The sequence below is a fragment of the Anthonomus grandis genome, chromosome 12 (assembly GCF_022605725.1).
Source record: "Anthonomus grandis grandis chromosome 12, icAntGran1.3, whole genome shotgun sequence".
NCBI classification, from domain to species: domain Eukaryota; kingdom Metazoa; phylum Arthropoda; class Insecta; order Coleoptera; family Curculionidae; genus Anthonomus; species Anthonomus grandis.
Window position 1 is genome coordinate 23,477,104 of NC_065557.1, and position 24,247 is coordinate 23,501,350.

The following is a 24,247-nucleotide window of genomic DNA, read 5'->3' on the forward strand; positions in this document are numbered from 1 at the left end:
CTTCTCTTAGGTAGTGGATCTACACAGATATGCTAAAGTTCGATTTTATCGTAACGCCATTGTCTTGGTCGATAAAATAGATCAGTTCACAATTTGTGAAAAACTAGACCATATTCTAAGAATGGCTTGCCTCAACATAACGGGAGCAATGAAAACTACAGCAGGACTTTGTAAGTTACGCTGGGTCTAACGCCTTTGACATATATATCAAGGTGGTCGTCCTACTCACAATGATACGCTTTAGTTACATTGAACATAAGTGTGGAGATAGTCCTACAAAGAGCTCGCCTCTGGCAAGAATCAACAAACTCATTTTCTTTACTGGAGTTTACACTGCTTCGCCAATCTTTGCATTCAACAAACCCTTCACAATCAACATAAAGGGCTGTGGTACCAATCGGATCTAATCAGTGGCAACGTTACTGATAAAAAGGATATTGTCCATACAGACTTCAGACAGCCAGCTCTTGCGTTCTCAAAAATATACCTCACGTGAGAACTAGTGCAACAGTGCCATCGTACCCTCGTGGAAGCTTCTTCTAAAAACAGTGTGGAAGTCAGCTGGATCAAGAGGTACAACCACGACAAGAAATATCGAGTCTGATTATGGCGAACATCAAAGAACTAATAAAATCATACTTTCATACGCTTTTTAAAAAGCGGTGGGATGATACTCAAGGCTGCAATTTGTCTAAGAAGCTTCTCGGCTACGCGGACCAATTTGAGGCAATCCGCAAATTATCTCTGCTTAATTATAACAGGCATTACTGATCACTGTCAATTAAACGGCCACTTTTTCAAAATGAAAGTAAATAGGAGCTACCTAGGGTAAGCAACTCTTGTGATTGCCTTGTCCGCTCGTCAATACGGAGCAGAATTCTCAGTGGTCATCACCTTGGAGAGATCAGGAGGTCCCTTGGCATCACTGTCATTCTCGTTGACTCGTTAAGCCAGATGACGAGCTGATGGGTGATCTCCTTCTCCTTTAACAGAGACACACAATGGGCCTACTAAGGCTTGAGGGCGCTATCAGTGACTTTTAGTCTATCCATTAGAGACATGCTGATCCGTGAAATTACGTTATACTTTTACTCGTGTTTTTGGTGTTTACGGTTTTGACCTTTTGAGTTTTTACCTTCTACAATTGCTTCAACTTATTTTTATGCCATGATTGTGAATGGGTTCTCCGATCCCATAGAGGTTTTCTGGCATAAATAAATAAAATCAGCATTTCGTCATCCAGTTTCCTATGTTTTTGGCTAAAATATTTGCCCTCGTCTGGTGATACTACAAAATTGTTGGTGGAAGTGAGAAGAAATAGAGGCTATGCAACGCATTATTGAATAAAACCCCTTAAATTTTCTATACTTGTTTTTATTTTAGTAAGCTTTGAATTCGTCAATTTAATTTTGGACACTTGAAAATTGTTTAGTTTTTTAATTTTTTTAAAATAAAATTGGGTATTACAAATAAATAGTTTAAATATGATTAAACATTACAAATAGGCTCCGTTGTTTTTTAATCAGGTACTATCCCACCTAACTTATCATTTCCTAAACCGTGATATAAACAAATTTGAAAAATAAGTAGTTGTCAATCTACTTTTGGCCACCAGTGTATCCCTGATTATTACATCTAGTCTACTGTTAAATGTCCAAGTCGATAGTACTGGTAGCGTCAATTTCCATGAAGAAATAGCCAACTCATATATACATAAAAATAAAAGACGTTTTGGAAAGTTTGTTTTGTGTATGGGCTTTTCCACACACGGTATTCTGGGTTGTGATTTTTCTTCAATAAAACACCAATTTTTCGGTAAATAAGTGTAATTAGAAGAATGAAATAAAGCACTGCACTAGCCGTACAATTCTGTTATTGTTGTATAAAATATACAAATAAAAATTTTACAAAGTAAAATTCTGATTCTAACCGAATCTTGTGTTATATACTATTTAATGACCTGTTGGCCTGAAGTTAAAAGTGTGAATGTATATAAAAATATGGATGGCGTGGAGAATTTGGCTGTGTAAAATGCTTACATAATGAAACGTTGCATTTTTGATTATAGGAGGATCTTTGTACTATTTGTCGGCTTTAGTAAGAAAATTGAATAAGCGGTTTTAAGAAATTAAATCTAATAACTCTGTTTATAAAGCTAAGACTGTTTATAAAACTTAATATGCCGCCTGTAATAAAATTAATCATGCGGCTGGCGCGGCGACTAAATAAATTATAGTCTAAACATACCGCCCCCTTTGAAAGGGTTAACTTTCAAAAAAAATTAAAAATCAAATAAAATAATGATAAAACAACCTTAGTACAAAAAACCAACTAACAAATAATAATGTTAAAAAAAAAATATATATGTAAAAAGTGCATTGAAATAATGTACATTACGAATATTATAATTAACAAATTGCAATTCAATATTTTGAATGCGGTGAAAATCTTATAAACTAAAAAATAAAAAGAGTTAATGCTAAAATATTAATCTTAAAATTAAGTATAAGAACTTATTATACCACTACTTATGGTCTATGGGTAAAGCACAAATCTTAGTAATAGCACGTTTCAAAATACCGTTGTTTGTACGAATGCTCACTACACGCACTATATTATCTTTACCGGGAAAACACTCTACTACACGACCTAGCTTCCAAAATAATGGAGCTGTGTTATCGTCCTTTATTAATACTAGTGTCCCTACTTTAATACTAGGAAATTGAGTGCCCCATTTGGACCTTTCCTGCAAAGTATTTAGGTAACTAAGAGACCATCGACGCCAAAAATGTTGTACTTGTTGTTGAATACGCTGATAGATCGATAGTCTATTATCTGGTATATTTATTATATCCGTTTGAGGTAATGCTGTTAATTTTTGCCCGATTAAGAAATGCCCAGGTGTTAAAGCCGCTAGATCATTGGGATCACTAGAAAGAGGTACCAATGGTCTTGAATTTAATATGGCTTCAATTTGAATAAAGACAGTTAAAAGCGATTCATAAGTTAAGTGTGCATTTCCTACAATTCTCTTTAAATGAAATTTAGCTGACTTGACACATGCCTCCCATAGCCCTCCAAAATTAGGACCATATGGTGGTGAAAAATGCCAAGTTATTTGATTGATTTCTAGAAATTCTTTAAAATTTGATCCTTGTATTAATTTTTTAATAGTGTCTTTTAATTCACGCTCAGCACCAACAAAGTTAGTACCATTGTCTGTATAAATATTAAAACAAATGCCTCTTCGAGAAATAAATCTTTTTAAGCAATTGAGGAATGACTCTGATGATAAATCAGCTGACAGTTCGAAGTGTGTGGCCTTTGTTGCAAAACATACAAAAATACAAAGGTAACATTTGACCGTAATTCTGTTTTTGGTTTTACCATCTTTTACAAGGAAAGGACCAGCAAAATCAATGCCAGTAGAAATAAAAGGTCTTTGAGGGATAACCCGATCCTTAGGTAATTCGCCCATTTGATTGCATCCAGGTATTGGATTTGCACGAAAGCAAATAATGCATTGAAGAAGAATTTTTTGAACGACATGACGACCATTAATAAGCCAAAAGTTTGATCTTATAGCTGACAATGTTGTTTGAGCACCAGCATGTAAATGCCTCAGATGTTCATATCGTATAATTAAAGTTGTGAAATGACAGTCACTAGGAATTAAGATAGGATGTTTACCATTAAAATCTAAATTTGAAAACTTCAATCGACCTCCAACTCTCAACAAGCCATTAGAATCGATAAAAGGATTTAAGCGTAAAATTTTACTTTTCCCTTTTAAAGGTAAAGATGCTTTAAGACATTTGAGTTCATAAGCAAAATAATGATTTTGAATTAATTTACATAAGGTAATAGTAGCATTTATTAGTTCTTGCTTAGATAGAAGACCATAGTAACGTAAACCCTTTGATTTGGTTTTTGAATTATAAATAAATCTTAAACAAAAGGAAATGACCCTTTGAAGCTTTGTATAAGATGAAAAATTATTAATAAAAGTGATGTTACTTTCAAATGTGGTTAAGACGGTTTGAGTATTTTGTTTCACTTCTGGAACATTCGATGAAATATCAGAATGTAAATAGGGCCATGTTTGTTCTTCATGTTGTAAGAATTCAGGACCAAACCACCAAAGTTTGCAATTTTTTAATGTATCTGGGTCTAATCCTCTGGATATCATATCAGCAGGATTTTGTTGGGTTGATACATGACGCCATTGGGAAAGAATACTGGACTGTTGTATTTCTGATATTCTGTTAGCGACAAAAGTATTTAGTTGACTGGGTTCTAAAGCTAACCATGATAAAACTATACTAGAATCAGTCCAAAAATAAGAATGATTTATTTTGACATGTTGAATAGCATTTAATACCTTTGAAGATAGCCTTATGAGTAGCAAAGCACCACATAATTCTAAGCGTGGTAAGGACAAAGTTTTTAATGGCGCAATTCTAGATTTAGCACAAATAAGTCGCACTACTACGTCCCCAGAATTATTGCATGATTTAAGGTAGCAACAAGCTCCGTAAGCCTTTTGCGAAGCATCACTAAAACCGTGAAATTCCACTGAATTATAATTTAGACAAAAGATTTGCCTAGGAATTTTAATCTGATTTATTAAACAAATTTGCTCACAAAAGCTGATCCAGGTTTGATGTAGATCCATTGGAACACTTTCATCCCAATTAAGGCCTAATTGCCATAAAGACTGAATAATAATTTTAGCCCTTACAATGCAAGGACCAACAAGACCCATAGGATCGAAAATTTGTGAGATACTTGCCAAAATGGATCTTTTAGTTACTGGATTAATATTAGGAAGACAGATCGTATACTGAAAAACATCATCTTTGGCATTCCACGTAATTCCTAAAGTTTTTGTTGTGTCATTTTCTGTAAGAATCTTTGCTTCTAATGGGGAATTTGAAAAGTTATTAAGAAGGGTATTATCACAGGCAAACCATTTTCTAAGATTGAAACCTGCAGATTTTAAAATTTCGTCAACTTCCTTGATGAGAACTTTTCCTTCTTGAATTGTGTTCGAACCACAGAGCCAATCATCGACGTAAAATGATTTTAAAATTTTGTCAGATGCTACGGGAAATTGAGCTTGATTCTCGATAGCTAGCTGTCTTAGACAACGAATAGCTAAATGAGATGCACTAGCTGTGCCATAAGTAACTGTATTTAGCTGATACTCAGCTAACTCATGAGAAGGATCAAAACGCCAAATTATTTTTTGAAAGCATCGATGATTTTCCTGAACTAAAATTGATCGGTACATTTTTTCTATGTCCGCTGTGAACCCATACCTGTAGGTTCGAAAACGAATTATAATATCAATTAAATCATCCTGAATCTTAGCACCCACTTTCAAGGTGTCGTTAAGAGCTAAACCACTAGTTGATTTCGCTGATCCATCAAATACCACTCGAAGCTTAGTAGTAGTGCTCGATTCCTTGAGAACAGCATGGTGTGGAAGATAAAACCCTGTGTTTATATGAGTTGATGGATGAGAAACCTTGGTCATGTGATTAAGTTCAAGATATTCCTTCATGAATGCATGATATTGTAATTTGAGATCAGGATTATTACTAAGTTTTTTCTTAATGTTATAAAATCTTTTTAGGGCAATGTCATATGAATCCCCCAAATTTTCGAGATTTTGTTTAAAAGGTAAACTAACGACAAATTTTCCCAAATTATTTCTATAGGTAGTTTCAACAAAATAGGTTTCACATTCTTGCTCTTCCTTAGACAAAAAATGTCTTGGCTGACACTCTTCAATTTTCCAAAAAGCTTCTAATTGATTTTGCAAATCAGATGTGTTAGATGTAAATAAATTGCACACGGAGGAAAAATTTTCCAGAAAATTAAGTAATATGGGCCCTGAAACAATCCACCCTAATTTTGTTTTTTGCACAATAGCGCTGGAATTCTGTAATTTGATTTGCCCAACACTCAATAAATTCCAAAAAATTGAAGCACCTATCAATAAGTCAATAGGTCCATTTTGATTAAAATTTTCATCGGCAAGAACAATGTTTTTAGGAATTTGAATGTTTGACATACTAAATGACACATCGGGTAAATTCTTTGTGATTTTGTCTGTGACTAGACATTCAACATTTTCTAATGAAAATGAATTGATTGATGATTTGAAATTTATTTTTACACTTTTATGTATATTTGTCACATTATTGCCAAAGCCTTCCACTGAATGACTTATATTTGAGCTTGGTAGCTTAAGTTTATGAAATAAGCTCCTTGTAATAAAATTTAATTGAGAGCCACTGTCAAGCAAAGCTCGACAAAAGTGATCATTGCCGTATTTATCTTGAATTAAAATACAAGCTGTAGGAAGTAAGATGCATTGAGATTGAGTTTTGGATGATAAAGATGTATTAATGACAGATAAAACTTGGGAATCATGGTTTTGTGATTCAATAGCGGACTCTCGAGGCATATTGGACTCTGAAACGACTTGAATATTATTAGGATTTTGTTTATGTCCTATAAATGGTTTTGGAAAATGCAACAAAGTATTATGTTTCAAAGAACATTTTTTACATGTTGCAGTACTGCGGCACTCCTTACCAGAGTGACCTGGTTTCAGACAGTTTGTGCAAGCTTTAAGTGCACGAATCCTGCCTAACCTATCTTGGATGCTGAGTTTTAAAAAGTCACCACATGAAAAAATAAAGTGATCTTTTTTACAGTTTAAACAAGTTGAGGAAGCTATTGAATGATTTGAACTGCAGTTTTGAGGCTTGAATTCGGATTTATGTGAGGTTGAGGAAGATGCAATATTTTCTAGTATTTGACAACGCTTATTTAAAAATGAAAATAAATCATCCGTAGTAGGCGTGTCTGTATTAATTTTTAAAGAAATATCTTCCCACTCACGTCTAGTAGAAGGGTCTAATTTAGATTTTATATGAAATATGATAAAACAGTCCCATTGATCAACAGGTAAGCCTAATGACTTAAGAGCTCTAAGATGTTGATTTGCATTATCAAGAAGACCTCTGAGTAAAATATGAGATTCTTTATTAATTGGCTGAATTTCAAAAAGTGATTTCATATGGGCTTGAATTATGACCCGTTTGTTTTCATACCTCTTGCATAAAATATCCCAAGCAACATAATAATTAGACTCAATAACCTCCAATGAGAGAAGAAGTTTGGCAGCATCGCCTTTCAAACATGATTTAAGGTACCAGAATTTTTCAATATTGCTTAGTGATGCACTATTGTGTATCAAAGATTTATAAGTATCTGAAAATTGTAGCCAAAGCTCATAGGAGCCATAAAATTCTGGTAGTTTAATTTTGGGTAGGTTTGAATGGTATTGCAATGATGCGTTTTGGAAATTTTGCGGAATCGACTCTGCGATCTGGGATTCCTGATGTGTTTGATAAATATCTCTGAGATGTTTATCAATGATAGTTTTAGCCAAACCTGAAGATTCAAAAAATTCATCCTCAAAGTCAATCCTAAATTGTGAGTGATCCTTAGAATCAAATAATTCCAGATCACCCTGAACTGATACAAATTCAGGCCATAATGATTGTAGCCGTTCTAACCTGACCTGTAATTGGCCAATTTGATTTGGATCAGAAAATGTATTTACAAAATTTGTAAATCTTGAAAGAGCATCAAAAATTCTATTTCGTGCTAAAGAGAGAACTCTAATTTTAACGTTTAAGTCCTCTGATGAGGATGATTGTGTTTCAGGCATTTTGTTAAAAATAAATTAATTCAACGTTAATTAAAAGAAAAAAAAAAAATAAATAAATCAATAAAATTGTTTGAATGCAAAAATAAAACCAATTAATTATACTTCTGTGTAAAAAAAATAATTAAAGTGTAAATAAACTAAAGATTGTAACACTATCCAACAACACGTACTACTCAAAAATAATGTGCTACTCGAACTTTTATGATATATGACGTCGATGAACCTTTTCCCGCTCTTGACCTATATATCCTAAAGTTAAATAAGGTAATGTAAATAAAAAATAAAAATGATTAACGACTTAAACTCGGAAAGTGGGCCGAAGAATCGTCAAGTAGTCCTGTAGCGAAGTGAAGTACCTAATGTCGTTAAATTAGTCTGCCTCTGGAGCGGCTAAAAACCCGGAGATTCACTGCGTCGTCGAAAGCGTGTCTTGCCATTTGCGTGTCCTGCCAATTGGTACCCCAGAGAAGATCGAAATGCTTGAAACCAAAATCAAAAAAATCTCCTTTTTTCGCTTGGTAAAAAGGACGAATTTTCTGGATTCCGATGCTGCTTGTTTCCTTGCGTTCACAATTTTGCATGAAACTTGGCGATGTGTGTTGCGATATATAAAAAATTTACCTTGTCGACTGCTTGGTATGATGTACCTGTGACTTCTGCCTAATATAGGTATGTATACCTATCTGCTGTCCACCAATCTGCCTATCCACCAATCTGCCAATCTGCCAATCCGGCTCGAAGGACCATGTTTTGTGTATGGGCTTTTCCACACACAGTATTCTGGGTTGTGATTTTTCTTCAATAAAACACCAATTTTTCGGTAAATAAGTGTAATTAGAAGAATGAAATAAAGCACTGCACTAACCGTACAATTCTGTTATTGTTGTATAAAATATACAAATAAAAATTTTACAAAGTAAAATTCTGATTCTAACCGAATCTTGTGTTATATACTATTTAATGACCTGTTGGCCTGAAGTTAAAAGTGTGAATGTATATAAAAATATGGATGGCGTGGAGAATTTGGCTGTGTAAAATGCTTACATAATGAAACGTTGCATTTTTGATTATAGGAGGATCTTTGTACTATTTGTCGGCTTTAGTAAGAAAATTGAATAAGCGGTTTTAAGAAATTAAATCTAATAACTCTGTTTATAAAGCTAAGACTGTTTATAAAACTTAATATGCCGCCTGTAATAAAATTAATCATGCGGCTGGCGCGGCGACTAAATAAATTATAGTCTAAACAAAGTTAATTATGTCGATATGACATTTATTTTGCTCTATGGATTTAAATAACATAAGAAAATAATAAAATGACTTTTTGAATTTTTAGATGGCATTTTAATAAGCAACTGTGCTCCAATGAAACCGACCTTGTAACTCCAATAAACTCCATAAGATTCCAAACCTCGAATTTGGGACATCCTGTACATTAAATGTGTTTTTTTTATCGCTACTACAGAGAGAACGTGCTATATTCAGAAAAAGATAAGAAATAGTAATCAAGAGCAAATTCTGATTGTTGGATTACCTAAATGTGTTTTGTTATAACTTGTCTTAAAACTATGCATGTTCTTGAACTCCTCTGTCCATATTATTCTTTATTATAATCTGTTCTAAATGCTGTTTGACAGTATAAAATTTTTGAATAACGTTATGTGACTTGTCAAAATTTGAATAGGAGTTGGAAAACTACCAATTAAGTTCATGTTTTCACCATTAAATTGAAACAAAATAAAAAATATTAAAAAAAATAGTTGTTTTAAGCTTACCGTTCATCTCATAAGGTCTATTTATTTGAAAAGCAATAATTTTGTCAAAATTTTTCTTTTTAGATACTTCTCATCACAGTTACCACAATTTCCGACTTGCGGACACAAAACGAAGGCCTATCAATGCACATCTCTAACAATGAAAGATATTAAGAGTTTCTACGACGTCTTTTATATAGTTAAGGACAAAATTCGCCAAGAAGCTTTTATTTTAAAGTTTTGTACAATTACCTAAACGTCGCCGTCCAAAAAACTTTAGCCATGAAGCCAAAAGAACTTCTGTAAAATGCTTTGTAAGGAACATTTTATCAAAACAAAATATTCCAGTGTGCCAAAAAACATTCTTAAACATATTAAATATTACGAAACATCGTGTAACCTACGTTACGAAATATTTTCTAAAAACAGGAGAACCTCCTTCGGAAAAAAGAGGAGGTGACCGAAAAACAGCAAATTTTAAAGGAAAACAAGATGCCGTCCAAAAATTTAATAATACTTTTAAAAGCTCTTTACCGCTCTTCTTCTCGTAGGCGCTATCTTTCATCAGATTTGTCAATGTTCCTAATGTATAATATTCAGTGCTCTCCAGACGAGAGAGTAAAACCCTTATACTTAAGAATGATTTTTAATACTAGGTATAACCTAAGCTTTACTACACCGCGCACTGATGTCTGCTCGGTCTGTATTGAGCTAACAGAAAAGATTAAGAGATCTACAGACGAAGAGGAAAAAAAATTAGCTACTGAGAAAAAAATTTATAAGCTAAGAGCTAATGCCTTTTTTGAATTGCTTAAGAAGTCACGGGATGATTTAATAACACTATCTTTCGATTGCCAAAAAAACCTTGTGCTTCCAAAGGTGCCCGATCAAAGTGCGTATTATTCCAGGCAACTCTATTTGTATAATTTTACCATAGTCCAGGGAACATCTAAATCGAAGCTTACTCAAAAAAATGTCTTTTCGTATTATTGGATGGAGAACGAATTCGGCAAAGGTTTCAACGAAATTTCTTCAGCAGTATTCGACAGGCTTAACAAAATTGATTTTAAATCTGAGGTCATCACCGTTAGATTAATGGCAGATGGTTGTAGTGTCCAAAACAAGAAAACTACTCTTATCGGTATGTGTTGCAAATGGCTGTCGTCAAAAGGGCCAAAACATGTTGAGACCATAGAGGTAATTTTTCCGGTAGTTGGTCATTCCTTCTTGCCAGCTGATAGGGTCTTTGGCAATAAAAAAGAATAAAAAAGTTTGAACACAGCCAACAACGTATTTGGAATTGTTTTCAAAAAACGCCACGTTAGTCACTTAGGTCAAAATTGTAAGATTTTCAATAGGAAAGAAACAATCTCGAGGGTTTTAAGACCAACCGGTACATGGCATTTTTCTTTCAAAAATACAAAACGGTTCATCCTACGAAAACGTAAAACTGGAAATGTTACCATCAGAGGAGAATTACATTATAAAAATAATTTTCAAACCTTTAAAAGTGTTTTAAAGAAAGGATGTAGTCTTCATAATATGATTGACCCTGTTATTATAGAAAGTGGTCTGCAAAAAGTTAATTCGCTGAAACTTAAAGATGTCGACAAACTACTTACTAAGCACTTTGGTAATAATTGGAGGTCACTGGAAGAGCTTAGATTTTATAAAGATGTTCTCTCTAATGATATCGAACAAGAGGAGCTAGTAGTTGAAGAAGGAGATAATATTACGTTAACAGTTGATGAAGAAACTGAAGAAGCCACCTGTGAATTTATTGAAGAAGTTCCTTCTATTTTGATATAATTCATTCATTCATGTTTCAAAATGTTTTCTAGTTACATCATTTTGATAATAATATGTTTTCTTTAATTATATGATAAATGAAATTATTTGTAAAAACTCTTCTCAAAATATTATATAAGATTTAGCATTTAATTTCAACTAGTTTCAACAAGTAGCAATATCCAGCTTTCAGTATCAAAAACGGCATTCTCCATCAGTTTTTCCTATTTTTTCTTAAAATGGTTAGGGATTTAGCTAAACTTTCTTAACAATTTGCCGTAGTTCGTCATTTTCTTGCAAAATGTTGTGCTTTGCTCCAAAGTCAAAATGATGGCGATTGCCATTTTTGATAAAAAAGAGCGTCGGTATGGACTAGGTACGGATTGTCGGTAAAAAAGAGCGTCATCGACAAGAAGATCCAGACGAAGATCGTATATTTCTCTTGTCACTTAGCGCGTAACAAAGAATTGCCGAACAATAAAAAATGGCAACTAAAATTAAAATTTCATCGGTCTTAAAAGAGGCTACAGAAAATACATATCAAAATTCCTCCTTTGGAGAATATAATAATTACCATAATATAATTGAGAAATAGGCATAATTCCTTTAAACAACATTTCTCTCAGCCGACTTATTAATGCCTACTGAGTCGTTCACTATGTTATTTCGCAATGCTTAATGAGTGATTAAGCCATACACCTCTAACATTTGTTAATAATTTACTTAAATTTTTTTTAACTTTTACTATAAGCTTTTGAAATTACCCTACAACATTTGCGAATCCGTATTTGTGAATAAAGATGCGCAAAAATCTTTTTATATTTACTTGCCCTAAAGTCAAGAGCAGGGTTTCTTCAGGTCGTATAGACTTCCGTAGAATTTTGTTTTGTTTAGTAATCTTTGCACAAAAACAACAGCTCGTCGTTTGACCATATCGAAATTCTAATAAAAAAAAATACAGAATTTAGCAGGTTATTTTTGTAAGTCAAGGTACAAGTTGCTGAATACCTTCAGAAAAATCGCGAGAGGGAACTAAAGGATGTGTCCAAATTCTTTTTCTTCCGTCTTAATTTTTCGCATCCAGAGATATGGCAGGATGCTCAAATTTCAACATTCATTTTGAACTGAATGTGACAATGCGGTTGTGAAATGTCAGAACTTAGAAACTCGGCATGATTTAAACAGAGTTACGCAACCGGTTTCCCAAGTAAATCTCTCGAAAAAACTACGATTTATAGAACTAAAAGAGCAACTAGATTGGTTTAAATTTAATTATCTAATTTTATACACATTGACATTTCATATGCTCATTGAATAAGTATCAAAATAAACAAAATGCTTATTTCGATAAATGTTTGCAGACTACTTGAATAGGTATTTACATAAACAAAAATCAACTATAGATTGAAATTGGTAGTTACATATTGTAGTTACACTTGTAATTCATCTTTAAGGCTTTTTAATGTTTGACTATCGAATCTGCGACTGCGATAGGAATTGGGACAAAAATTTGCGATGTTGCTGGGAGCCTAACTGGTAAAGCGAAATTGAGCCAGGCGGGAAGTTACATTAATTTAAAATTATTTTTCTTAACTATATTTTTTACAATTGGATTTACTTTGAAGTTAACATTTCTCCAAAGATCTAATCGTTTTCGGTTTTAAAATGGCAACGTCACGTGTCGAGTGTGAGACAATACAGCAGATTCTTTGTGTTTTACAAGACATCACTGAATTGAAGTGTACACATTATAGTTAAGGTAGCTGTTGCGCACTAAGACAGCATAAAAAAATGGAGTATATACAGTTCTGACGCCCTCACAATTAAAGCCGTATTTTAGCGAATAAGATCTTTTGAAACGCTATAAACTCTTTTAAAACATTGCATGTGAGGGATAAAGTTATGACTTTACGCTTTAGAGTTCAATAGCGCTGTCTAGAGGCCGTTAACCAGTATTAAAACAAGGTAGATAGGACAGTGGGAAAAAACTAACACTACAGTTTCTATCTAAAGGTCACCAGCAAGAAAAAGTAAGACCTTGAAGAATATTAAGAATTTAAAACCTATCAAACGTGGAAAGCTTAAATAAAAAGACAGTTGCATAAATAACAGAAGAAAACTGACAAATGACATGAACTGATCCGTAAACTATTCACGCCAACATAACGACTTAAAGGTCAAGACGCTAGATCGCTAAAATACGGCAAAAAAATTAACTCTAGTGATTTGACCCCAAACTCCTTTTTTTTGCTACATAGTATTAAAGTTAATAAAAATTCTTGATGGTGTCGTGTTAGTGAAATCAATAGAAAGGAGCGCATATTGCCATACGTACACCATCATCTTAAATGAATGTAAATATGGAATAAATAAAAAAACATGCTATTTTTCTTGGACTTTATTCAAATTTCAAACAATATGTCAATAAGTATCATGACTATCTCATTTATTTATACAATCGTTCCATACAGAATCTTTACATAATCCTTGGCAGAGCTGGAATCCTTATAAATTACAAATTAATTTCCATGTAATAGTTTTAAAGGTTTCATACTATCGCAGCCAAGTGACAACTTCTATATTCGAGATTCCTTAAGTAAAAAAAAAAAAAAAAAAATAGATAAGCATATAAAAACGTATGGGTTTTGTCTTGGCCTATTCATTTTGTTTACTTGCCATCTATACAAAAAAAATATGTAGTCATTTTTCATTTAAATTAAGAGTTTATTAAGTTTTTTTTGACACGAAAAATATAGCAGTGCTATTTTATAACATGTCATATTTGCGTCTCTTAATGGGAATGTAACAAGAGAAAATGTATAAAATAAAATGTTTGCAGATTAAAGAATACTTGTTTAGAGTTAGTAACAGGAACATAACGTTAATAGGCCAGTTCATTTTCACCTCCTTAAGAGCCAAGTTCACAGCTAATTTCAGTAATAGTAGTAGAGGTGTTTTATTTAATGTTACATGAATAAAGTTAGAAACAGTTGACATAATGTCTATTTAATCAGCGTTTATGTCGCGCCGAATCAAAGTAGAACCACCAGAATAGATTTTTTAAATACCCTTAAATAAAACTCTCAAAATATATAGGAAAATTAGTTCAATTTGATATTTTTTAGTCAGTACAATAGTAAGTAAAGTGTTAGGTAAAATAGGTTTCTTCAACATTACCAATATTTTTTAAAATTATTAGTAATGCAAATGTAAATGAAATATATAATCGTAAAGTGCTTTTTGCCATATATAACCATATTATATATAAATAAGCAATCTTCAATATTATGGTTATTAGACATCTCATATAGAGGATTTCTAACCTAACCTAGGGGGAAAAATAGAGTAATCAAGATGGTATATAATGCCACCCAAGTCGAAGCCGAACAAATTTGCAATCTATGCATGCTTTATTTCCTCCCGTGGTTAGTACTTATATCCTACTCTTTCAAAAAACGCATTTTTGTTTTGTACAGAAGTGTCAGACTTTCTTTCCATAGAGCAGAACATAGTATTTATTAAATACAGAAATTTAAAAAAATAATGAAATAACACGTAACAGTTTTTAGAAGTGGTAACTTCATGTACATTTTTTAATTGTATTACATTATACCAAAATTAACCATTGACTTTTCAACTAAACGATACAGTATCTATAACTTTTTTACTTAACCTATTACCACACTTGATTTCATCTATCCAACATAGACGTTAATCTTATTTTTCTAAAAGCTTTATCCTATTTGTATTACCTAACACTTTTTACCCATGGCAATTTTGAAGATTTCCTCTGCTATTAAAAGGTTGCACATATAGGCGTACATACGCGGTCATACATAAACACAACTAAAAAGACTTTTGACGCCACATTATTTTGCACAAACTTTATTTGTTCTTAGTTGCGTTTTCAAGTAAATGTATTAGGACATGCCCATCCGTGCGCAACCCACTAAAAAATTTATTTACGACTTATAAGGCCAGTTAACCACCCAACCATTATAATTTTTACACCACACAATATACATTAGAAAACGGTTACATCATTTGTTTACAGATTAACAACAAAATGAAAATCATAAATTCTAACACCAAACCAAAATAAAAATGTACTATTCTTATCCAACATAAAATGTATTTCTAAAATTTAAAACCCAAGAAAATTTTGACGAGGACTCGATAAAAAAACGATGTACTCAAATATATTTAATCTACGTGATTTTTGGATCATTACAAGTCAAATTTAAAGAAAAAGTATATTAAAACTACGTGATTTTTAAATTCCCAATAGGTAAATACCGTAAATGTATAAAATAAGATTAGGAACTGAATATGGATATGTTTGTGTTATAATATACTTTTTCATTCCTGCACTGACTAAAAGAACAAATCATCGACTGTTTAAAACAATATATAACAAGATTTTACTTTTTTACTTTTTTTTAATTAAAAAGCATAATAAATGAAAGCGGTATCAAAATGAACAACCTATTTTATTTTTAAGTCAACAAAAGAGCCATATTAGCCTTCATACTACTGTGATTATTATAGTTTATTTACAACTTAATTTAGGGATCTTATAAAATCTTGCCAATAATCTTTACAAAAATATTCAGGCAATAAATTTTACTAGTAATAATCGCAAATAATATAATGTAACCATTTCTGAACTGAAGTTTATACAAAATACCGCTCGGCGTAGTCGACAATATAATATTTTAACAAACACTATCACATTGGAAATCATTTCCACGAAGCCTATATACAGAAATGCTACGCAATGTATCTGGTCGACTTCACAGAAAAAAAAATGTTTTATTTTATAAGATTAACCATAGTACATAATAAATTGACAGATTTACCTACCTCAGTTGTATATATTTACTTAATTTTTATTACACCTTAGTACGTATGTCTTTTAGATGATGACAAGATATAAATTAATGTTTTTGTGTGGAGAGATTAGACCTGAAAAAAAAATATTTTTTAAAAAACAAAACCATTAAATTTTTTAATTAAAATACTTACACAAACAAATAAAAAATCATGCAAAACATCACAAGTAAACACACTGCAATTAGTAAAATCAAAAGTCAGTCTTATAACTGAGGATTAAAAGACGAATGTTGATAATTTAATAATCATTTTGCATTGAGAGGAACAAAATTGAAAAATTCAAATACAACCAAATGACATCTGTAATGCCTGATTAGAAGACACCATAGCGTGTATTTTGAAACAGTATTTTTTTAAATTAATTTTATAGTATTCAACTAATTTGAATACTATAGAATATTAATTAAAGACTTATGCAGGATCATATCAGATTAATTAACTTAAGTATTATTGGCTAAAAATCACCATTAATCTCAAAGCTGACATATTAAATAATAACAGAAACTTGGGAATTCTTACTCTACCAGGTTTGAAATATCTTTTTTCAAAAACAGAACTTTTGAAAATAATATAAACCTGGGGGGATGTGACCAGAACGAAGTGAAAGTAGCAATTTATACCATTTATTTAATTAACAGCATCAATTAAATTTAATGAACGGACTTTTGAAAGAACTAGCCACCAGAATAATGCATATCAAATGAAAACATTAATAAAACATAAACAACGTTTTCACATTTATAAAAGATTTATTTGATGCGATTTTGCCCTTTTTATGTAAAAAACTGCGTTTGCCGGCCAAGGCATAATTATATATTTCTTATATGAGAATTAAAATAACTCAAACATTGTTAAATTAAGCCGTAGGATATTATACTTGAAATGTCTAAAATTTTATATAGAATGTGAAAAACAAAAAAAAGACATTGTATGGTGTTCCATTTAAAATAACAAAGACTTTGCCAGTTTAGAAATATAAATATTTTTAAAAGATAGATTTTTACTCTTAATCGACGTAGCTAAATTTTCCACAGCCGTCTTTAAAGGATAGCTTGTATTAGTGAAGCAACTATATAAATAATCGAACGCACTTGATTCTCAGCGAAGTATTCGGATGCTCAGACTAATTTGACAAGTCAAGATTGTCAAGCCAGAAGAGATATTAAAGAATCGTTTCATTCTGAACTCAAATTAATCGATATAGAAACACATTCGCAATTCGGGTCGAATTAACCGCGTTCGTCATGCGATTTTCTCCTGCGACTGCGAGGATTAGTATAATAAGATGTAAATGTTTTTATAAATATTTTTGAAATTTTAAATTATTATACAAGTAAGAAGTTTGGTAAAGGTAGATAAAAAAATATATATAAATGAAAAAATTTACTTAGATTTTATGTTAATAAACATTTATATAAAATTTCAACGAAAAACGTAAAGCATTACAAAGTAATATGCGAGAAATCGCAATTCTGTTCAATATTTGATTTTGAAGTTGATCTTTGCAACAAAAATGCTGTAACCACTTTATGAAATTCTATTAAAAATTATTTAGTTAATAGTCATGGTTTCCATTTATTTTTACACAGGCATTTCAATAAAATGCATTTTCCACTTAGAAGCATGAATGGAAAAGACACTTAAAATAATAAATGCCTTTCAAAATTTCTACATATATAAAACATGCAAAAAAAAAAACACTAAACTCAACAAATTGATACTATATTTACAACTTAATGACACAGTGGATTTGCACAAAACACAAAAAATAATACAAACGGAAATTCAAACGTCCATTAAACTAAATCAACAAACTTTTCTTTCCAGCTAACTTACCGGATACTTCTCGTTTCCTTACTAATAAGGTGTCACCACTGCTATAACAAACAAAAAACTTAGTTATGCACTGGCGGTGCCGCCTTTCGTTCGATTTCCTCCAGACGAGCCAGGTTGGCCGTGCTTGGAAGTTCACCACCACGAGCGCGTTCTAAGAGATCAGGAGAGAACCAGCGGGTCAGCTGATCCGCTGTGGAAGGCGAAATTACACCTCCCGACTGCTGTTGTTGACTGGGTCTGGATGACATTGGGCGGCTGTCTGTAGAAATTTAAGAAAAAAAAACATTTAAAACATATCTCATTATGAACACTTTTTTATGAAAAGTTTGTTTCTCATAATTAGCGATTCTTGCGATGCTTTGACTTTCGGCGAAATTGTCCAGATCGAAAGTGAAGAAAAAAATCAAAAAATTTATCGTTCATTGTCAGCTTCGGAGTTTGTAGCGAGAAAAAAAAACTATTTATTAGGCGTACAAAAAGCCTTACGATCTGGTATTGTCATTTGCTGTAAGACTACCTGGGTACAGTAGTTTGCTGTTCCTTATATTAAGACAAAGCCTAGTTATTATACAGGGTGGAAAATACTTTAAACATAAAAAGTTGTAGAGTTTACCTTAAATTTACCTTAATTCTTTAGATATCGCATAGAAAACTGTCTAATAGAGTCAGATTAGGGCTACTTGGGGGCCAGTTAATAAAACTATGAGTTTCAATCCACTCATTAAAAGGACCATTAAAAAAATCTTACCGCCATAAAGTTATGAGGCGGTGCGCCATTATTAGAGAAACTTGAACCTATACAATAATGGTATATTCTTTAAGAAAAAATTCATCTAACAAACCCTTATTTTCCAAAAACTGGAGATGTCTATCTCTAGTCAAGGATCCTTGATATATTTCAAGGATACGAGCAATTATTCGGTTTCTAAGAATTCCACACCACACATTTAATGACATCCTGTCATCGTTTTTTATTTCGAGATAAGTGTGAGGATTTTATGGTGAAATCCTTGCTGTGGTAAACACGGCTTCGTCGCTCCACATCTTATTAAAATATAATTACAGTTATCTCAGTTTTTCATATCTAATATAGCACTGCAATAAGCTAGTCTTCTCATTTCATGGTAAGCTGTTAATTTTTGTACTGCAAGCATTTTGAAATTATGATATCCATATTTATGTGGCACTCTTTGAACCTTTTTTGTAGAACATTGAAAGTATCTACTAGCATCTACGGATGATAAGTTTTTCTTAAAAAATCTTCATCTGTGTTAGCTAAAACTGTGAGTTTTTTCTCCGTAAACTTTTGCGGCGCCGCGTACTTTTTTCAGTGTAATCAAATGTGGACCTAGCAGGAATTCTTACATACCTTTTCTTTTTCCAAAGATATAGATAAAATATTAGCAGTGACATGTTTATTTACTTTATTATTAACGATTCACATCATAGTAACAGGGATTTAGTTAAAACAATATTTTTTATTATTAAAAAGCACACAGGAGAATATCAAACGTTAACATATTATATATTTTTGAAATCAGAAGAAAAAGGTCTTTCATTTAATACACAAATATATAAGGTGTTTCATTTAAAAAATACCAACTTTGTATTTTTTATTGTTTTGTATTTGTATTTTTAACTTTGCGATACCTTTGTATTATATTTTAGGATAATTCCTAGCGATTTAAGGTAAACTCTACAGCTGTTATATTTATAGTTTATTTCCATTCCGTATAATAACCGAGCTAGGCTCTGTCTAAATATGAAGAACAAACCTGTATACTTGAACAATTGTACATTTAACGAACCCACTCTTAAATGATACTTATATATATTTTTTTATTTATTTAATGTTTCACCAAAATAATTAATTACAATATTTACATAACTTCGCAACCGGAATTGCAGCCATTCAGTTACAAGTTACACAAGAATACTGAAAACTGCTAATGCCCTAACCTAAATAAAAATATTGTTTATTTATTACATCTTGCTTTCAACTGCTTCCTCCACTAAATAACCATAATACAAAAAAGTAAAGATTGAAGTGGTATACAATGCCACACATCTATTCAAATTTCAAATATATATAATACGGCTTTTGTAATGGAAATGCTACAGCTGCTGTTCACGAATGCCGTCGACGATTTCCACATCGGAGAAATCCGGACAAAAACGTATTTATTAGAGTTTTTAACAAACTTCGCAAGACCGGAACTCTGTCCAGTACTAACATAACATCGGAACGAGACACTCGATAAGATTTAGTAGAAGTATAAAATATTCTGAATTTTTTAGATGATGCAATGACCAGCTCACGAATAATTGCTACTCAATTGGTCATTCAGAAAAGTTAGCAAAACGCTCCACGAGCAAGGCTTATACACATACCATGTACAGCGTGCATAGCGGAAGATTATGTCGTCCTGTTGCATCGCACATACTTTTTACCCGTGAAATCATCAATAATACTTACAACTTCCATTTATGTCAAACGAAAATCCACACGGATTAGTCAAAACTAATTTTCAGCCAAGTTTTCGGGTAAACGTGTGATGTGGTATGGTCGATAGTTATTTAATTGGTCCGCCCATCTTAGAAAATCGTGTCACAGGAGAGAACTACTTATTTTTTTTGCGAAGTGAGTTAAAAGCATTATTAAAGAAAGTTCCTCTAAACATCAGAATGCAAATGCAGCACGATGGAGCTCCGGCACATTTCGCTGGTCAGGACAAGCAATATTTGGACGAAGAGTTTTCAAGACTATGAATTGGTCGCGGTGGTCCTATTAGTTGGCCGCTCTGCAGAGATCTGCAGCCCTCAACACCACTGGACTATTGTTCGTGGGGCTGGTTTAAAAGTGAGGTTTACAAAGTGAAAGTCGACACCCGGAAGGCCCTAACTCGATGCATTAGAAATGTGGTAGTGTTTGCCAAAGAAAGACATAAATCACTGTGAAAAGCAACAAAGGCCCTTCGTAGACGAAGCAGAATATTGAAACCTAAACAATGTAAACGGAGTTTGCGCCGATTATTCATATTTAGTCAATTACACTGGCCGCAAAATTAACCGGCAAATGAAAATATGGTTCAAACTCAATCCTTAATAACTCTTGCAATATTGATCGATCGAGGGCCGCAAACCCAGTTGAGGATCAATTTCTTCATCTTTAAGTTCTTCGAGAGCAAACAGCCTCTGCTCCAGCTTTGGTAAGAAGACTGGCAGATGCTCACGGTGCCTTGGTTTCACCTGATACCGTACGACGAAGGTTAGAATCAGAATTTAACATATCGTGTACCTACTATAGGTCCTCTATCAGATCCGGGTCATCGAAGGCTGCGCCTGAAGTTTGCTTGACTCATACAGATTGGGACGAATGGCGAAATGTTCTTTTTACAGACGAGTCTCGTTTTACGAGATTTACCTAATAAAGCATTATTGCATTATTTACTTTGACCAAGTGATTTTTATTTAAGAATACAGATATTGGAATGAATAAAAAAATAAGTTGTTAAGAAAAGATGCGGCCTAAATATGCAGCAAAAAGAATCATTATTCGGTTGTTAATTTTTTCAACAGATTCTTTAAAAGTTTAGAGTAAAATTCGACTTTTTATTAACCTCTGTATAATAGGTTCAGCACACTTAAATCCACTAGATTATTGCCTCTGGGGGTGGACAAAAGCTCTAGTGTACGAAACACCAGTAGAAACCATAGAAGGACTCCACAATCAAATTTTGAATGCTTCAAATATTATTAAAAACAATCCCCAAGCAATTAAATCTACAACACGAGCGCTTAAAAAACGTGCTGCGATAAAAAAAGAAAATAAGGGGAATTTTGTTTTTTTACTAGTATTTGTTTGCGTTGCCTTTAAAATAAAAAATCTTACAAAAAAACTTCAGAGCCGATTATTTCAGAAACGGTTGAGAATCTGATTAAAACATATGGGTTAATTTATCCTATTTTGACCTCCTGAACATGTTCGCAAAATATTTCCCTTTCGTCCCGAAACACCCTGTATAATTCTCCATTAAGATTAACTTATATAAAAAGGACCAATTAAACAATCGCCATAAATTCAAACCAAGACGTTTTAATTTCTCAGAATGTTGAGTGTGAACCTCATGGACTAGATGTGGATTTTCATCAGACCAATATCGACAATTGTGAAGATAAATAGTTTGAAAACAAATGTTAAATACTAAATTTGGATCATTTATTATTACCATATATAGGTTTGTTTTCAACTATCCATCGATTTGGAGCGAGTGTTTTTCGGTTTGTACTTGATCAGTCTCCTAAACTTTTCCACCAGATCAATAATGTATTTTCGGTTAACATGGTTATCTGAATTAATTTGATTAAATATCTCAGCTGCAGCAGTAGCACATCTACCATTTTCGAAATACAGTTCAAATAGCAACACTCGAGGAAATAAATCCCTAAAGTCATAGGTTTCACTGATTCATTTACCAAAATATTCGAATGCAACCATTAATCTAATACTCTCATCTGCTGACTCGTAAACGTAAAAAAAGACACTAAAATAACTTACCCTGGATATTTTGGGGATGGGAGTAGTAGGGCACGTACCGAAAAAAATACGCGCGCGTAAAAACGGTGTTGACAGTTATCGATCAATCCGGTCTTGCAAAAAAACTGCTGCTACTTAGTTCCCAGCTTAGTCTCCTTACCTTCTTCTCCTTTTCTCCCACTCCTTGCACATTTGTATTTAATTTAAGGACAGACATGTATGTTCAGGAATATACAAAAAGTGGGAAAAGGGAAAGGTGTAAGGCAAATTATGTAAAGTTTGTTTTATTATAAAGTTATATAATAAAACTTAATGTTATAAAGTTATTAGCAAAACGCGTATTTTTGAATGCATAATAATTAAATATAACTAAAGAATTAAATTAAAATTAAAGTTAATAAATTGAAAATTACTATAAGCATGTGATGACGAAACAGTATCAGTTAAAAGTGTAACCCCAATTAGTGATAACGTTGAAAATAAAGCACAAAAGACTTCTCCGATATAAAAATTAACGGGCTTTGACATTTTTTCAAGAAGCAATAAATCGTTTAATAAAGAGAGTTTTTTTTTAAATTTTCCTTTTTTTCCTATTTTCTCAAAAATGACAATAAAAGAAAATGCATTGAAACCTTTAAAATAAGGTATCACTTGACTCCCAATTCTATTTCAGATTTTGGGGTTGAAGCTTACCTCCTCGAGGAGGTAGAAAAGAAAATAAGGGTAGAAAATAGGAGGTAGCAAAGCTGATGATGTTCACAAAATCTTAATCTCCTCAAAATAAAAATCGACGGGTTTCTAACATTTTTTCTCACTTGTATATGAAAAATCAGTCTTGTTTCGTTTTGATTGGACCACCCTGTATTGTATAATATTGTGACTTAGATATTGTAACGCATTCCTTTCTGGAACACACTTACGCCGGGCATACATTTTTATGCCAAGACCACACTCTTTCTTTACAACGTCAAATTACAAAACTCCCACCTGATTCGCACTGACTGTCGTTTTAATTGTTTTCAAATTAAACAACAAAACTAACTAAAATATCTCTTTAAAAGACTGGAAGAATTTGGAAATGCTTAGAAGTTTTAAAATTTTTTTGCCGATGGACATCAATAAAGAGAATACTGACAATCATACAAAGCAAGGACGCAAAGTTTAGATAATGTAAGCTACCAGGATTTAGAATAAAATAACCTAAAAGGCCTAAATTGGGACACTCAAACAAGATCAACTAACAAAAACTAGGCCCGCCAGAGGAGTTGAAAATATTAAATTAAATGTAAGTGGAATCCTAAGTAAACTAACTACTCAACTACAAAATAAGAGCCAAACCGAACAAAAACTATAAGAATAATTAATGTATATATATTTTCATATAATATTCTTAAAATTCAGAGTAATTTTGTTCTGCAATATTAGGGCATCTCGGTAATAACCGGACGTAAAGGCCATGAAAAGTCGATTGCGATGCAGAAATTTCTAAAAATAATAGCAGACTGCAAAAATATCGGGTACTGAAACCAGGTATTAGTATCAAGAATACGGGTATGCTTCTAAGAAGCTTCAACTACTGCGTATGTGTCTAAACAAAATAAATAAACCTTGACAAGGGCAGTAGATTTAACTTCCAAAACGTTGGTTCATATGAATTATTGTATTTAAGACTTACTGGAATATTTAAGA

At 32.4% G+C, this 24,247-nt stretch overlaps 2 protein-coding genes across 7 annotated transcripts in view; both read right to left on the minus strand.

Annotated features, from left to right (window-relative positions):
• Positions 1 to 221: 221 nt before the first annotated feature.
• LOC126742827 (uncharacterized) lies at positions 222 to 5,539 on the minus strand. The gene is made up of 2 exons (XM_050449631.1): positions 4,018 to 5,539; positions 222 to 403 (listed from the first exon to the last, which is right to left on the minus strand). The coding sequence occupies exons 1-2, from the start codon at positions 5,537 to 5,539 to the stop codon at positions 222 to 224; spliced, it is 1,704 nt and encodes a 567-aa protein (XP_050305588.1).
• Positions 5,540 to 13,675: 8,136 nt separating this feature from the next.
• LOC126742792 (eukaryotic translation initiation factor 4E transporter-like) overlaps positions 13,676 to 24,247 on the minus strand; it is an 83,576-nt gene continuing 73,004 nt past the window's right edge. For 4 of the 6 annotated variants that reach the window (XM_050449587.1, XM_050449586.1, XM_050449588.1 and 1 more), the window contains 2 exons: positions 18,022 to 18,280; positions 13,676 to 16,257 (listed from right to left, as the gene is read on the minus strand). In XM_050449587.1, the coding sequence (XP_050305544.1) occupies positions 18,081 to 18,280 (200 nt within the window). In that variant the 3' untranslated portion in view covers positions 13,676 to 16,257; positions 18,022 to 18,080. Of the gene's footprint in view, positions 16,258 to 17,891; positions 18,281 to 24,247 lie in introns of those variants that run through there. The other 2 variants (XM_050449585.1, XM_050449589.1) reach the window with 2 other exon arrangements.